This window comes from Cuculus canorus, chromosome 15, assembly GCF_017976375.1.
Source record: "Cuculus canorus isolate bCucCan1 chromosome 15, bCucCan1.pri, whole genome shotgun sequence".
Taxonomy (NCBI): Eukaryota; Metazoa; Chordata; class Aves; order Cuculiformes; family Cuculidae; genus Cuculus; species Cuculus canorus.
Genome location: NC_071415.1, coordinates 10792276 through 10808809, shown reverse-complemented (window position 1 = coordinate 10808809; position 16534 = coordinate 10792276). Strand labels below are relative to the sequence as shown.

The following is a 16534-nucleotide window of genomic DNA, read 5'->3' as shown; positions in this document are numbered from 1 at the left end:
GTCTGAAAGGTCTTTTCCAGCCAAGGGAGTTTATGAGGCCATGACTCCATCAAACCCTTCACCGCCGCCGTGGCACCCTCAGCCCCGCCGCGAGGGGGCGCGCGCCACTCCCCGCCCCTCCCATCTCCCCCCGCCTTTGTGTGAGGCGCGTGCACGGCGCGCGCGCCCCCTCCCGCGGTCCGCCCCTCCCGCCCCAGCACGGGCACAGCCCTGAGTGCGGCGCGCATGCGCACAGAGCCCTCCCCGCGGCTTCCCGGCCCAGGCGCATGCGCAGCCATGGGGCCGCTACGAATGCGCAGAGCGGTCGTCCCCCCTTCCTCTGCTGCGCATGCGCAGTTCCCGGGACCGGCGCGCGTGCGCAGAGCGCGCTTCCTGCTGCCCTTGTCAGCGCCGGCGCCTCGGCCTCCGCCGCCGCCCGGAGCGGAGTCGCGTTGACTGACCAGAGTCCGCGAGTCCCGCTCCGCCCCCGCCGCCCCAGGTGAGGCTCCGCGCTGAGAGGAACGTGGGGCGAGGCGGGGTGGGGAGGCTGCAGGGGCTGAGGGGATGTGGTGCGGGGAGGGGAGGCTGAAGCCCCAAGAGAGATGGGATGGGGGAGTAGCCTGCAGGGGGGATGGGGGACCCGGGGGGATGTGGGGTGAGGGCGAGACTGCAGAGATCTTGGGGGTATGTGGGAGCCTGCAGGGACATAGGGAGATGTTGAGGGGGGAGCCTGCAGGGGGCTGGGGGGATGTGGGGCAGGGAGATTCCTGCAAGGGGGTGGTGGGATGTGGGGCAGGGAGCAGCCTGCAGGGGGCTGGGGGGATGTGGCGCAGGAAGCAGCCCGCAGGGGGCTGGGGGGATGTGGGGTGTGGGAGCCTGCAGGGAGCTGAGGGAATGTGGGGTGGGGGAGAAGCCTGGAAGGGGCTAGGGGTTGTGAGGCTGGGAGGTGTGGGATGGAGGGGAGCCTGCAGCCCTGAGGTGCTGTGGGAACGTGTGTGTGGGTCACCCCAGCCTTGCCCACACTGGGAGGCAGGGAGGAATCGTGCCTGGTCCCATTGCTGCACAATGGGGCTGGAGGCACCTTTCTGAGGGTGAGGAGGTGGGATGCCTCAGACTCTGTGCCCTAAAGGAATGAGGCAACACTGGGCAATGGATGAGGTGGGAGAGGCAGTCAGGCCGTGGCCTGGCCTCTGCAGCAGCACTCTGCACCCGTGTTAGAGGTGATCCATGATCCATCCCAGACTGGCTCCTTGATCCCACTGATGGTGCCTTGTGAGGAGTCATTCTTCCAGGAGAGCTGTGCTGGGCAACAGGGAAGGGAGTGACAGTGTGGGAGGCAGCCCTTAATTATAGGCACTTCTCTTCCAGCTGTTTGAAAGTGATGTAGGTGCTCTGAAAATAGACAAGGGTTAGAAAGATCCCTTTTTCTTCCACTCCACATTTGCTCTTTTTATTTCTGAGCCCGTATCCCTGCTAGTTGCTTGTCCAGGGATGGCTTTATACCATGTATTTCTCACCCCATTGAGAGATGACAACAGCCAGGTCCTGTACTTCCAACCTTGGTCTTTTCAGTGTATATACTGAAAGAAATCCTGCTATACAAAGGTGCCAGATTTCCTTTTATTTTCTCCTTTTTTTAAAATTTTATTGAGACTCTGGAACGGTTACTTTGCATTTGAGAAGATGATTAAGGATAGCTATGCTAAGTACTTTACTAACAAAGTTATCGTAACAGGATCTGCACTAGGTGAGATTCTGAGGTTGGCTGACAGGAAGGCATTGAGGGGGTTGCTACAGATTAATTATATCAAAAATCACAAAGCCTGTTGCAGTTTCTCTTGTGAAATGCGAGTTTGATTTTGTCTGTGTGTTAGGGAGGAATAAATGTAACTTTAAGACTTCATTAAGATTTATCTTCCTGAAGAAAATAGTTCTGCACCTATCCAAGGACAGAAATGTAATGCTTTTTGAGATTATCATCACTGTTGGATTTCATGAGTTTGTTACCAAACCAGAATGGAAAACAGTTGCTTGCTGCAAGTTACAGGGCTGAAGAAATTCAGTCAGTGGGAAGGAATGGATCATATTGCTTGTCTAGGCTGACTTTGGGAACAGCATGTAGGACAGCAAAGATGTGTGAACTAGATGTCAGGATGGGACCTTATCGTTTCTTCACAGATTGGTAGTACTCAGAAAATGTTTCAAAATAGCTGCATTCCTTGGGGAGGGGAGATGGGATATTTTTACATTTTATTTCGGAAAGAGTAGAAAAGGCTGAGCATTCCTTGTTGATAGAACAGCTCTTCAACTTTTCCTGTATATGGAAATGTCCTGCTACCAAATGTTGGCATGTACTACGGCAAGATCGTGGAAAAAGCAATTTGCCGTTATGTTTTGCTTATATTAACACATGGAATCTCAAATCATGGCTGTCCTAGGTCAAAGGTAACTTGGATTAGGTCAATGTTTTCACGTTAATAAAAAGTAATTAATTATTTTGCTTAGGACTGTATGTATTTAGTAGCTTCATTGGATTGATAGAAAATTATTGCTAGAAGAACCGTGAAAATGATGCTGGTTAAAATTTGTGAACTGGAATTAAACTCAAAAGTTATATTGAAGTACATTTGAAATGTAACTCTAAGTTGTATCTCTTGAAATAAAATAGCAGTGCTTGATTTCTTTTTTTTAAAAAAAAAATGGAAAAAATTTAAATGCTCTCCAGTTATTTGCATTGACAAAACACGATATCATTTCTGCTCCAAGATCCAGCATTTTCAGCGTATTGTTAAACTAGTGGTGTGATAGTGATTGCTCTGCTCCCTAAGAATGTACTCATCTTTCATTCACCCCTGAGTTTCTGTTGGCCTGCCACTCATTTCCTGTTTGCTTCCAAATTCCTACCTTGTCCTGAAGTCTCCACCCTCTGGTAACATGGCCATACTTGGGTATGTTGTAATTTCAGGCTATCATGGGTGTGGATGTCTTGGAATGACATCACAGGGATGTTTCTTTTTATATATATATGTAGCGGTAAAAAGACTTTGATCCATCAGCCATGATTAATTGCTATGAAAATCAGTGGACTATATGGAAGGAATTGACAAGTCCACATCATCTGTATTGAACTAAGCACATTTTAATTAGTATAGGTGGCACTGAGTTTTTACAATACTATCTTCCGTGCATTTATGCTGCTCTTGGTTCATACAGAGCATAGAACACGACACAATATTTTAAACAACTTTGTATTTGCGAGTCTGTGCACCTCCAGGTGCAGATGTTGAGCTCTGTCTCTTGTAGCAGATGTAAGATAAAAAAAAGTGAGATCTCTAACTATTTTTTTTTTTACAAATAAAAATACTTATAAACAGGAAGGATTCAGCTTGTTCTTTCAGTTTGAATCCCATGGGGCAAAAGCCCAACTATAAAACAGTTTAGTGCTAGAATTAATTTGAATAAATTGGTAATTAGTTAATTACTAATCTTAATAATTTTTCCCTAGGATACATATAAGTGGCTTTCTCAAATAATACATCAGCAGATTACAGCTACGTATCAATGTTCTGTGCACACCAATCTAACTGCCTGAAAAAGAGGGAAAGGTTTTACTGTAGTGCTGCCCCTGAGCCTTGAGACAGGTCAGGGTTTTGAATCAGTTCACTGAACTATATCCCTAGACTTTTCCCCCAGTATTCTATTTCCAGAGTAAAATTATTAGGTTTGTTAGATTTCTAAGAACCTGCTCAGCTGTGAGGATATGCTAAGCAGCAGGTGCATAGGGCTTTTAGGGCAATTGCAATTAACTGTAGTAAGCAGGACAGCTAAAATTCTTTGGCCTACTGAAGATACTGGGGCATATGGCAAAAGCAGCTCTTTAGTGGCCTTAATGTGTCTATTGAGTTATGATTTTCTGTAAGTAAAGCACAATGCTGGACAGGAACAACCTTGGTGAATGTTGAAGGCTCATTTTTTTTTTTTTATATGATTTTTAATAATGTTTTAATAATGATCTAATTTTGAAGTGTTTTATTTTCAATTTTACACCTTTCAGCTTTTTCAATTTTTACAACATAGGAATATCTTTAACTCGGAATGTCTCTACATCAGTTTTTACTAGAGCCAATCACCTGCCATGCATGGAACAGAGACCGTACCCGTAAGTAATATGTTTGGTTTAATTTTTAAGTTTTTTCAATTGCTCTTTTCTCTTTGCTGTCAGTTTATGATCTTGTAATGTTCTGGATCATAGTTAGGGAAGGTATGGCTGGATGCATAGCGCTACCTGTTAAATGTTCCTCTTATGATCCACAAAAGCACGCATCTTCTAAATCTAAACTTCTCTAAGCCTGTTACTGGAACTCTGGTGTATGAGCATATCCAGTTTTACTGGTGTTGCAGAAAGCTTTGCCTCTTGGTCTGCACCTCCTGAGAATGACCTGGCCCTCACCCTCTTTGACCCTCTATTTCCATACCCCATACCCACTCTTCCTGTTAATTGGTCTGCTGCAATGGGGACTGTTATGTTCCAAATAGGTTGTCTTTGTGTGGTACAGTCATGATTGTGTTACAATGATAAGTAATTGAGATTCCAGGGATGTTGGCCCTTTGTTTACAAAACCCATGTAATGCTCTGAAATTTTCAGAATACAGGTTTTAGATTGGAAGGCTTTTCCAAGTAAAGCATTTGGTATTAAAAAGCCTTCTCTACTGTTGGATATTTCTATTTCTTCTTCTAGAGATTGCCATTAGCCCTAACAATCATGAAGTCCACATCTACAAGAAGAGTGGGAACCAGTGGGTAAAGGCTCATGAGCTAAAGGAACACAATGGACACATTACAGGTAAGATAAGATTGTGCTGTGCCAGATGACAGGTTTGTCTGCCCCCTGTTTTCCTCAGTTGAGAATCTGAATGGGAAATCTGCAAGTGATGAGTAAATAGATCCTTTAATAGGTTGGCATTCCCATTTAGAGAGCTTTGCAGCATTTTTCTGATCTGCTTGCTGTCAGTGTTAGCAGGAAAAGCCCTATTTTGTTTCTAGACATTTTGTTAGAGTAACTTTTTCTCATCTATTGTTTTTTTCATCCATAATGACAATAAATTTTCAGTCTTCTGAAGCAATCTGGCTATGTGTCAAATTCCTCTGGTGATACATGCTGCTCCCTTTCAACTGCTAATATTAAAACTTCATCAAGTGCGCAGCTGTTGCGTTGGGTTGTGGTTTCGGACAGCAATAAATATCCTTTTCTAGGGGCTGTATAAACACTTGAAGAGGTCACTCCTGGACTTAGGGCAGACCAGCAGTGAGTGTATTTTACTGCAGGCTCAGAGTATCTGTGGCTCCACAGTGAAAATACATGAAGAGCTGCCATGATGAGACACAAGGTGTTATTTTTAAAATGTGATTGTCCTGCAGTAGTTCTTTTTATTACTTTATTTTTGTGGTGATAGTTTTATAAGAGCTTTGTTCTCTAAAGAAAGGAAAGTAATTAATGCAAACATTTCCTGAAAACAGCGATATTCTTTATTCTGTTCTCACTAATGGGCAGAAGTATCTGTCCAACAGCGTTCTGCAGGAACTTTATTCAATTTAGCTGATTCTCCCTGTCAAAAAGCACAGCTGTACGTCCTCCTCTGTGAAGAGTCACTTGGGCTGAATTTACAAATGACATGCCATTCCCCAAAGATGTTTCTCTGCATTTTTCTTGTACCTGTTAGCATTAGAAGCCAAATATTCATGACTTGGGAAAAGAGCTCTCAGTGCTTTCCTGCATAGTGTATACCTTTGGAATACTAAATGCTGTGATTGCGATAAAGAATAGACTTAAACTGTGATTAGAGACAGGAGATGGACTGATCAAAACACGTTGCCTCTGACAGGAGTGATTCAACTGCTCCGGGGATCGCAAGGGACAAGGTCTCTTCTTTTGCTTTCCTGTGTCTTGATTCAGATATTTGTGATGAGCTGCTCTTGTTCATTGACAAGAAGAGCATTATGTATTGGCTATTTTGCTGGCTTAGTTTTCTGCCTTGCTAAAAAGCTGCACTTGCCAAAGGCCAGAACAACACTGATGTAATGCAAAAGAGGTGATGGGGAAGAGAAGCAACAAGAGGCAGCGTGGTCCCCCTTTCAAAGGCAGTTCTGGATTGAGTGGTGTAACTGTAGTTTCAGACTACCAGCCTCCTCAAAATTGGGCTTTTTAAGCATAAGCCTATTTTGAAATAGATCATATATGATGATATGGTAAAATCAGTACAAATTCTTTCCATGACTTGTATCCTTTTTTTTCAGTTTGTGTGCTTAAGAAATGTATTTTAATACAGAATACAGTTATGGAAAGCCATTGAAATGCACTTTTTCTGGCAAGAGAGTTAAGGATTGCACTAAGCGTATCAAAGAGGCTAAAGAAAAGATGAAAAATAATGTTGCTGTGAGACTTCCCAGTTGAGAACATCCCTCATTCCATCCTAAGGGAGAGAAGCAATGGCAGGCTTATCAAAGGCTTTGTTTTATTCTTTAAATTTGTAATTTTGCTTGGTAAACTTTTCTCATGGCACAGCTTAAATGGGCATGGAGGATATAAGGGTTGTATCAGTACACACTCACATTACTGCGTTAGAGGTTGTGCATAGCTTTGGAATGGCTGAGTTTCAGCTGTTGAAACGGGTCTCCTGCAGAAGCCGGTGGTTTGAAGCCTGTGGGCGGCCAGGCCTTGGCCAGTCTGCAGAGCTGCTCTTGTACAGCGGCCGGCAGGCCAGGCACATTCTCTGCGGAACTGGAAACTTGGGATCTGCGGTTTTGTGGAAAGTTGGTGGGAGAAACTGATCTCCCTAACAGTTTAAAATGGTACGTGGAGAATAAGTGAAGAAGGAGAATACTGACATAACAGTAATAACTGTCTCTATTGTAGAAGGCTGTGAGACTCTCTCTGATTTGGCTTACTGTAAAGCAAACGATATAAAGGGAAAAGTTTATTAATGTGAACTCTAAATTGCAGGTATTGACTGGGCTCCCAAAAGCGATCGCATTGTAACTTGCGGCGCAGACCGTAATGCCTATGTCTGGAGTCAGAAAGATGGCGTGTGGAAACCAACCCTTGTGATCTTGAGAATTAATCGTGCGGCCACCTTTGTGAAATGGTCTCCCTTGGAGAATAAATTTGCTGTGGGAAGTGGAGCTCGACTTATATCTGTGTGCTACTTTGAATCTGAAAATGACTGGTAAGCTGTTTGAGTTTAAGTTCCTTTTATACCCCCAAGGTCTGCACAGGAAAGCTAAAGCCTGGAGTTTAATGGTGGCAACTGGGTTACTATTTTCCTGAGTGCTAAAATCTTCAGGAACTCTAGAGGGATAGGCCCCATCAGTTCTTTCAAGGGCTTTTTACATCTTGAAGAAAAGATTCCCTCTTTTTTTTTCCTTTACTCTGATGTAGCACCTAAAGGCCTTGGGCTTTGCCTGTTTTCATGTTACTTGTGTTGGCATGGATGTGTTCTGGCTGACTGCCATAAATATATGTTGCTTTCCTAAAAGTGCAATAATTTCTGCAGAGTAAAAAATGTCTTTCCCACAAGTGTATGATTGGAAAAAGAGAAATATTTCCCCCCCCAGCTCCTTCCAGAATGAAAGAAGAAAGCTAGGCTTGAGTCTTTCTTCTGTACAGGTTATTTTGGGCCATTTCTTGTCTTTAAAGAATTAAGTCTTGCTTATCTCCAGAGTAGTTATACATTAGAAGGTATTAAAGCTTGTCACCTCCCTGTTCTTTATTCCAGCATGTATTTTTGTCATAATTTTAGATTTTGGACAGGGCTATCACAAATATTTCTACCATTAACATTTTTTAATCTTCTGTGTCTAAAGTGAGTGCTTCTGATTTTTAATGGAGCCACATTCACAGCTGTACATGTTTGCGCTACATTTACCATACGATCTGTAGGTGAAATCAGTATGTTGAGTATCTATTACTTTGGATTGCATCAACAGGCATAAAAACATAGGTGTCTGTGCCTGCCGTTCTGCATGCAGTCCCCCTGTGGAGATGGTAAACAATCAGACCATCTGCAAAATACATTTTAAGTGTCAGTTTGGACTTTCATGCTTTCCAACATACTCGGTTATTAATGTTTTCTCTGCCCCACTTGTCTGCAGAAGAATCAAAATTCCGTATGTTGAAGAAAAATAATTTAATGTGATCTTTAAAACTGCTGGTGCCTGATGACAGTAAATTCAGAGAAAAAGCACCATCATCCAGAGGCCATCAAGTGAATAACAGATTGAATTATTGTTTTATAAATAGTTCAGACAAACTAAATCTGCTCAGACATATTTAGGCTGATATTGATGCATTCAACATCAGGACCACTTTTCACTCTGCTTCAAGTGACTGGGATGTATACACTCATCACATTGTTGGCAGTTCAGTCATGTACTTGTTGCATTTTATAGTTCTTGTATTATTAATCAGTAGAGAAGTTGATAGTTGAGAGAGATGATTGTAAAACTCATTGGAAGTAACTGGAGAATAAGCATGCTTAGTGACCTAAGAAAATAGTGCTTCTTAGCTCATATCGTTGTCAAAGCTGCACTCTTGTTCATAGGATGTAGGGGACCAGGTAGCTACTGTACAAAATTCACATTAATGAGGTCAGTCTGATGCATTGTAAAGAAAGGAAATAGGATTCAGGTGAAGAAATACATATTTAACGTGAGGTTTTTTTAATGATCTTTATAATTGTAATCAAGATAACCATCTGAAGTTTGCAGAGTGTACAAGGCAATAGGAAAGATTGGGGCAGAATGCGAGTTGTATTGCAAAACTACTGTGTTTAATCATTGGCATGGAGTGATCTTTTGAGAAGTATTTCATGGGCTTAGGGGAGTCCAGTAAAATATTTACACATACATTTTACCTCTGTTTTAATTTAGGTGGGTGAGCAAACACATTAAAAAGCCCATTCGTTCCACTGTCCTTAGCCTGGACTGGCACCCCAACAATGTCTTGCTGGCTGCTGGATCCTGTGACTTCAAGTGCAGGTGAGACAACACAAAGAGTCTGTAAATCAGTTCGTACTACTGGTTCAAATTTTAGTGGCATGAGCATGTTGATCACAGATTTGCTATCAGAATAGAAGATGGCTCATTGCATTCTGTCCTTGTTACCAAAGTAAAGTATCCAGCTTGAGAGGCTTTGGTGTTACTGACTTTGAACTGGTACCGCTCATCTGCTGAGGGACACGCCTGAATTTAGTGAACTGAGGATTGCTTTACTAGCAGTACACAGAAGCAGTACTGCTGTGTGTGCACTGAGGTCTAGTTTTTAGGCTGGAATGAGACTAGCAGGTGCTATTTCGTAGGACACCAGCACAGCTGGTTTAACAAACAATGTCCTAATGGTGTGGTTCCAAAATTCAGAGTAACTTGGCACTTTCCAGAGGTGATATCTCATCTTTTTCTTCCCCGAGTCACTTGTTCTCTCCCCTTCGCCTTTGCAGCATTGAGGAATTGATCCACCTGAAACTCAGCATAACGTTTTTGAAGAACAATAGGGCTGGTAGAAGGAGTTTGGCATGTGGGATGTATGGGGGAGTCTTTCAAACTGGTCGTGAAATTGCTGGCAGAATAGGTCCTCCAAGTTGCTCTGTGCTGAGTGATTTGGGTCACTGCAATGGAATCTGCATGGGGAACTGTCTGCAGAGTGGTTGACTTTAATTCATATTTTACTTAATCGCTTGTACCTTGAATAACAATGAAAGCTTCGTTTCTTAAATTCTTTATGTAACAGGGTAATTTTTGGCTTCAAAATCTGTACTAAAAATGACTAAGAAGGAGTGGGAGGGGGAGGTGGACCCAACTATTAAAGTCCTTATTTCAGAATGAAACACATGTATCTAAATTAGATCCTTTGAGATGGTTTTTTTTTTTGTAAGGAGTGACATTAAATGGGAGCCTGCTTTTCACATGTGGAAATTCTCGTGTGTTCATAAAGCATCTCAGGACACTGACATGAAGTCAGCTGATAGATACATATATCTGTTACTTTGGACTTCAGCTCTTTTGTCTCCAGGCTTTGTTCACTGCTTGTTGTATACATTACATCCCTGATTATTTCCTCTTTCCTGTTGCTTGTGAAGTTAGATTTGAATCATTTTCTGTTCAGTGAAATTTTTATGTTTTGGGGAAGGAAGTCAAGATGCGGTTCAGTCAGTTTCCTAGTGTTCTCTGGAAGATTTGCTTGGTTTTTTGTTTCCCATCAGAAAACTCATTCTCTCCTACATATTATTTATCTGAAAATAATATATATTTTGAAAAAGAATCGGGTCTTGGTTTAAAGTATGTGGGAAACTTTCTATTTTTGCTTACCATTGTACTTTGAGGTGAATCATTTAATAAGTTTGCTGCCTTTATCATAGAAATTCATAGAATCATTAAGGTTGGAAAAGACCTCTAAGATAATCTAGTCCAACCATCAGCCCAACCCCACTGTGCCTACTAAATCATGTCACAAAGTGCTACATCTACACGTTTTTTGAACCCCTCCATGGAGGCAGACTCCACTGCTACCCTGGGCAGCCTGTTCCAATGCTTCACCACTCTGTCAGTAAAGAAATTTTGCTTAGTAGCCAATCTGAACCTCCCCTGCCGCAACTTGAGGCCGTTTCCTCTCATCCTATCACTTCTTAGTCTGGAGAAGAGACCAGCACCTGTCTCAGTACAGCCTCTTTCCAGGCAGTTATAGAGAGCAATGAGATCTCCCCTCAGCTTCCTTTTCTTCAGACGAAACAGCCTCAGCTCTCTCAGCTGCTCCCTGTAACCCCAGTGCTCCAAACCCTTCCCCAGCTCTGTTCCCATTCTCCGGATGCATTCCAGTCCCTCAGTGTCTTTCTTGTAGTGAGGGGCCCAAAACTGAACACAGGATTCGAGGTGAGGCCTTGGCAGGGGGACAATTCCTTCCCCACTCCTGCTGTCCATACCATGGCTGATCCAAGCCAGGATGCTGTTGGCCTTCTTGGCCATCTGATCATACTGCTGGCTCATGTTCAGCTGTCTGTTAACCAACACTCCCACGCAGAAACATTAAAGGAAGAAAGGAAAGAAAAAGTAGTGAAGATTGGAACTGGGCCTATGTTTCTGTTTCTTCCTCAAAACCATGAGAGAATTTTCTCTTTGCTAAAGGATTAACATAAATCTCTAGAATTCCAGTTCTAGGGAATGTTTAGTTGCATATTAAAGATAATTAAGATATCTAGTCCTGAAGTGTGCATCTGTTCTGATAGGTGGTTCTGAAGAAAATTTTGAGATCGATCTGCCAGAGCCACTGCCAGGTAATAAGCGGCTAATTGGGAGGCCTTTCGGAAAAGGAATGGAGAGTAGAAGAGGCTCCAAGTTGATAGGCATTTGGCAGAGTTTTTTTGGTGGCTGGCCTAGATGAGCTTCTCTTACATTTGTCTTTAGAAACATTTATAGCTAACAGCACGGCATAGGCATGAGTTTTATGTTCTGTCTGGAACAGCATTGCTGTGGGAATGAAAGTAATTTCCCAATATTCTTTGAAGGCTGAAACCTTCAAGCTGAGATGGTTTTGGTTTTAAAAGAGAGGGAGACTTTAGTAAGGGAAAAGACTGGGTTTTTTTAAAATAACAGTTATCTTCAAGGTCTTTCACTGCTTAGGAATAATTTTTCTGCCTTGTGTCAAACTCTGTTCCTTTAACCATCTTGTCCTATTTCCATACATTAAGAACCATCCTTTTAGCTGTCTCTCTAAAATAAAGTTGGTTGAAGGATTACCATTAGATTATATTTAAACTGATAGAGGCAAGTATAAATTCATACTTAATTCTCTGAAAATCTGTACCAAATATAGCTGCAGTTAAGCCCTTCTTGTTCAAATGATCAGCTTTATTTGAATAAGCTGAATGTAGGCACCTCTCGAAGTGCATACTCCACACATGTAAGAGATTTAAAAAATGGAGGGAGAGCAACATTTCCTTAAATTCACTATAAAATAATTCCTTTCTGCGTTTGACTGCAACCATGAATATTTGATGATGGTTTTTCTTTCATACTGAAATGTTTCTCTGGTGATAGTATGGTGTAGCTCACTCACTCCTCCTGTTCAGTGGACTCAAATCCTATGTGACGTCCCGGTAACTTCCATGGTAACAGTCAGGAGTACCATATTGCAGCACATCTGAATCATGCAGAAGGAATTTGATGAAAGGGAGAGGCTTTCTATTTAAACATATCTTGAAAATTATAGTGCTGAGGAAAAAAAAAACTGTAAAAGCATTGTGGTAACTCAGGTTTTCAAGGCATTCTTTCAGTAATGAGGCAGAATGAGGTGGCTCAGAGGTTTGCTGGCATTTGAACATCGGTTTTCTTTCTTTAAAATCCTGCTAAAAAGTGAATGTTCTTCAAAAGTGGGTAATTCTGTAGGTGTTTGTATTAGCTTCTAATTATACAGTGCAGTTTGTGGGTTTTCTCTAACTGAAGAACTGATGCTGGGAGTTATTAGCACTGCAAAAGGATGAAAGGGAAATCTTAGCACAGCGGAAGCTACAATGACAGCGTGTGCTTTTGTGCCATCTTCTGGAGAAAAGGCGAAAGAGACAATACATGACATCTATGAGAAACCTGTGTGCATTACACCCTTTGTACTATTGCTTTCTCTCTGTATTCTTAAGCTTCCCTGCTGCTTGTGCCTTGTTTAATGATACCATAACACTTTATTTCAGTAGAATTATAATGCATCCAGTTCTTTCCAATATGAGATGTATATGCAGCTCCCAGGAGGTTTAGTCTGTCTTTGTTCATGCTGAAATCTTCTATTTGCAGGGTGTTTTCTGCTTACATTAAAGAAGTGGATGAAAAACCAGCCAGTACACCATGGGGCTCCAAAATGCCCTTTGGGCAGCTGATGTCAGAATTTGGGGGCGCTGGAAGTGGCGGATGGGTACACAGTGTCAGTTTTTCTGCCAGTGGTAACCGCCTAGCCTGGGTCAGTCATGACAGCACTGTGTCAGTTGCTGATGCCTCAAAAAATATGATGTAAGTGTGCTCTTCCTGCGAGTTTTTTGCTATGTAAGGACCTGGCTGGGGATATAATTGAGTAGGAAGTGTTCTAGAATTCCTTTCTCCTGTATTATGAGATCACAAAAGCTGACTTAATTTAATATGCAGGCTTATTCCTCCTGAAAAGGTGGTGTCAAGCACTAAAACTTGTGATTAAAGTTAGTGGCTTCATCAATTTGAACTTCTTTGGGGTGTGTTCTTTAAACTTGCTCCTGTATGCATGTCATGCTGAATCATTTCAATGTTTCACCTGGAAAACTTCATGTTTGTTTTCCAGGTCACTTCCATTAGATTAAAAATTTCCGTTATAAATTACGACCTTTTAGTGTCACCTCAGGACAGCTGAGCTACACTGACTTCTTTTCCAAAAAGCTTTGTGTAGGAATGGCCTCTGTTTTTTGTTGGAGCAAAGATGGGAGGTTTCCATGAAGTCTTCTAACAAATGTTCTTGTGTTCAGGGTTTCACAGCTGAAAACAGAGTTCCTCCCACTCCTGAGTGTGTCATTTGTCTCTGAGAACAGTGTGGTGGCAGCTGTAAGTATCTATTATTTTCTCCTTGTAGAGTTTTGTAGTGTTTTGGCGACAGAGAAACACTGTTCATTACGAAGTTAGTAATAAACAAGCTCTTGCATAGTGAGAGTCTTTCATTTCTGCAGTTGGTTGGTTTTTGGTTCTTGACATGCTTTCATGATGTCTGGTTGCAGGGCCATGACTGCTGCCCGATGCTCTTTAACTGTGATGAACGTGGCTTGTTGACCTTCGTTTCCAAACTAGACATTCCAAAACAGAGCATCCAGCGCAATATTTCTGCTATGGAACGCTTCCGAAACATGGATAAAAGAGCCACTACAGAAGATCGTAACACTACCCTGGAGACACTGCACCAAAACAGTATAACGTGAGTGTCTTGGCCACCAGTACTAGGGGAAGGAATGCTCTCCACATCACTCTCATTTCCCAGGATGTACTGCAAACTTACGAGAGTTCAGATTTGCTGTACCAGATGGGTTTAGCTGGTATCCCATTTCCATTTTAGTCTTTCACTAACAGGTGTCCACTTCTGGGACTTATATGGAAGCTGGTAAAGTTAATGATTAACGTGACATGCATACTTCTGCTTGTTTGCTCATGTTCAATGTGTTCTGTAACTTGAACACACTTTATCTTATCAAAGATGTGGATAGGTCACAAGAGGCTGGTAGTACTGTACAAAATCTAATTGGCAAAATTCACCTCAAACAGGAGTTCACATACCAGCTTCCTATTTCAGATGTTATTTTCACATGTATTTATTCATCGATAGGATTGATCCAAGTTAATCGAGCAAAATAACCTTGCACTTAAAGTATGTAATCACAGAGGATGTTAATGTTTCTGAAGAAATTTGCCTTTATTCAAGGAAAATGTTGAGGCTACAGCCACCAAATGAGAAAAGATTTTTCAGAATCCTTGTTCTTTGCTTATTTTTCTGAAACATTTTACCAAATAGAGCATAAGCTCTGCTACTCTCATGTCTCCCTTTGAGAGAGTAGGAGTTGAATTCAACCCAAGTTTCCCAGCTTTTTGGCTCTCTGGAATGGGCGTCTGTGTTACAGCTATCACGCTCTGTTTTCAGCCAAGTGTCTATTTATGAGATAGACAAACGAGATTGTCGTAAATTCTGCACCACTGGCATTGATGGAGCAATGACCATCTGGGATTTCAAGGTATGCTTTTACTATCGTGTTTTTGTGAACTGGGTGCGGTGGTGGGGTTTTTCTTGATCTCTAGCATCCATTCCTGGGACCCAGCCCTGGTGCAGGTTTTATCAGCAGTAGGAAATCCAGACTGGAATATTCAAGACCATTAGTGAACTCCCTGAGGAAGATAGTTCCAAGATTCAGCATAAATGCAGATATAATTTGCTTAGCAGATGGTGCTAATCCAGACTTAATATTTTAATGGAATCACTTAATGTCCCTGTAGGAATCCCGCTAATTCTTTCCTTCTCTGACCTCCACCTTAGCTGCCACAATCAAGCTGGAACAATCATTGGGTAGGACAAGGCCCACTGCCTCTTCTTGCTCCTGTCCTTCTGCAGAACAGGGTCCTGTCCTCTCATTAATTCGATGATTAACTCATCGAAGGTGCAAGAGGTCACCTCGGTTAGAAAACACATTAAGCACTGTATTGACAACCCTAGAAGGGTTTAATGCTGGGCTTGCTTTGTTGAGGACTGGCCAGCAGAGGTCCCTGCTGCCCTCCCCCAGCAGCCGGGGGCTGTGCGCTGCCTTTCAGGAGCAGAATAGTTTGTGCTCTATAATGCCAGAAGGATATAATGGGGACAGGAGCCAAATAAGAAGTTGAGGTGATGTATAGGCTGCTTTAATGTGGTTTCAGAGGATGGGAGTGGAATCATTGTTCTGTATATGCAGGAGTTTGAAAGGAATGTGGTCTCTGGTTCTGGGATAGGAGTCTAATCACAAGTGTTCAGGGTTTTCACTAGTTTTTCTTAGCATTAGAATAGAATCATGGAGTCATAGAATCACCAGGTTGGAAGGGACCCACTGGGTCATCAAGTCCAACCATTCCTAACACTCCCTAACCCATGCCCCTCAGCTCCTCATCCACCCGTCCCTTAAACACCTCCAGGAAAGGGGACTCCGACACCTCCCCGGGCAGCCCCTCTGGTGCCAAATGACCCTTTCCTTGAAAAATTTTTTCCTGATGTCCAGCCTGAACCTCCCCTGGTGGAGCTCAAGGCCATTCCCCCTTGTCCTGTCCCCTGTCACTTGGGAGAAGAGCCCAGCTCCCTCCTCTCTACAACCTCCTTTCAGATAGTTGCAGAGAGCAATAAGGTTAGCATTTACACTGAAGTGTTTATCACGGGATACCACAGCAGATTGTAATTAAGATTTTTTTCTCTTTCAAGACCTTAGAGTCCTCTATTCAAGGTCTACGAATCATGTAGAGATGGGATTTCCGTGATCTAGCAGGACAAACTGCTTGACAGAATGCAGCTCCCACATCTGCACAAACCCGAAAAGGGAGAAGGAAGGTGGAATATTTGGAAACACTGAGAAAATACAGCTTGGCGGTTTTTCTTTTGAATCTAAATTTGGTGAATTGTGTTGGTTTCAAAATCAGCTGTGATTGTTCTTTTTTATTTGTTTTTGGTTGGTTGTTTCATTCCATTCTTTACCAAAGCTGCTCCTTAAGTAGTTTATTGCGGGAAGTTATGAATCACTAACTTAAAAAGGGGAATTTTATGTAAATTGTCTGCTAGAAATAATAATAATAATAAAAAAAAAAGAAAAACTGATTCTTTGCTTTTATGCTTGTTAGCATTGAATGAAAAAAGGATATTAAGGGAATTAACTCAGAGAGAGAGAGAGAGTGGGAAGACCCTTTGCTGGTGTCTTATGGCCTCAAAACAGGAAGAGTTCATCTTAACTGAAAGTTTCTTAAAATTGACAGATGAAGACCTGGAGTTCTGCTGATCTGGGT

The 16534-nt window shown here is 42.3% G+C and overlaps 1 protein-coding gene across 2 annotated transcripts; it reads left to right on the top strand.

The window, feature by feature from the left end:
- Positions 1–322: 322 nt before the first annotated feature.
- On the top strand, positions 323–16330 carry ARPC1A (actin related protein 2/3 complex subunit 1A). 2 transcript variants are annotated; one of them, XM_054080835.1, is made up of 10 exons: positions 323–478; positions 4034–4138; positions 4719–4823; positions 6981–7203; positions 8906–9013; positions 12812–13024; positions 13507–13582; positions 13753–13946; positions 14664–14754; positions 15960–16330. In XM_054080835.1, the coding sequence occupies exons 2-10, from the start codon at positions 4075–4077 to the stop codon at positions 15996–15998; spliced, it is 1113 nt and encodes a 370-aa protein (XP_053936810.1). In that variant the 5' UTR covers positions 323–478; positions 4034–4074; the 3' UTR covers positions 15999–16330. The 2 variants fall into 2 exon arrangements, with proteins under 2 accessions (XP_053936810.1, XP_053936811.1); XM_054080836.1 differs by having other exon boundaries at positions 324–478; positions 4057–4138.
- The last annotated feature ends 204 nt before the right edge of the window (positions 16331–16534 follow it).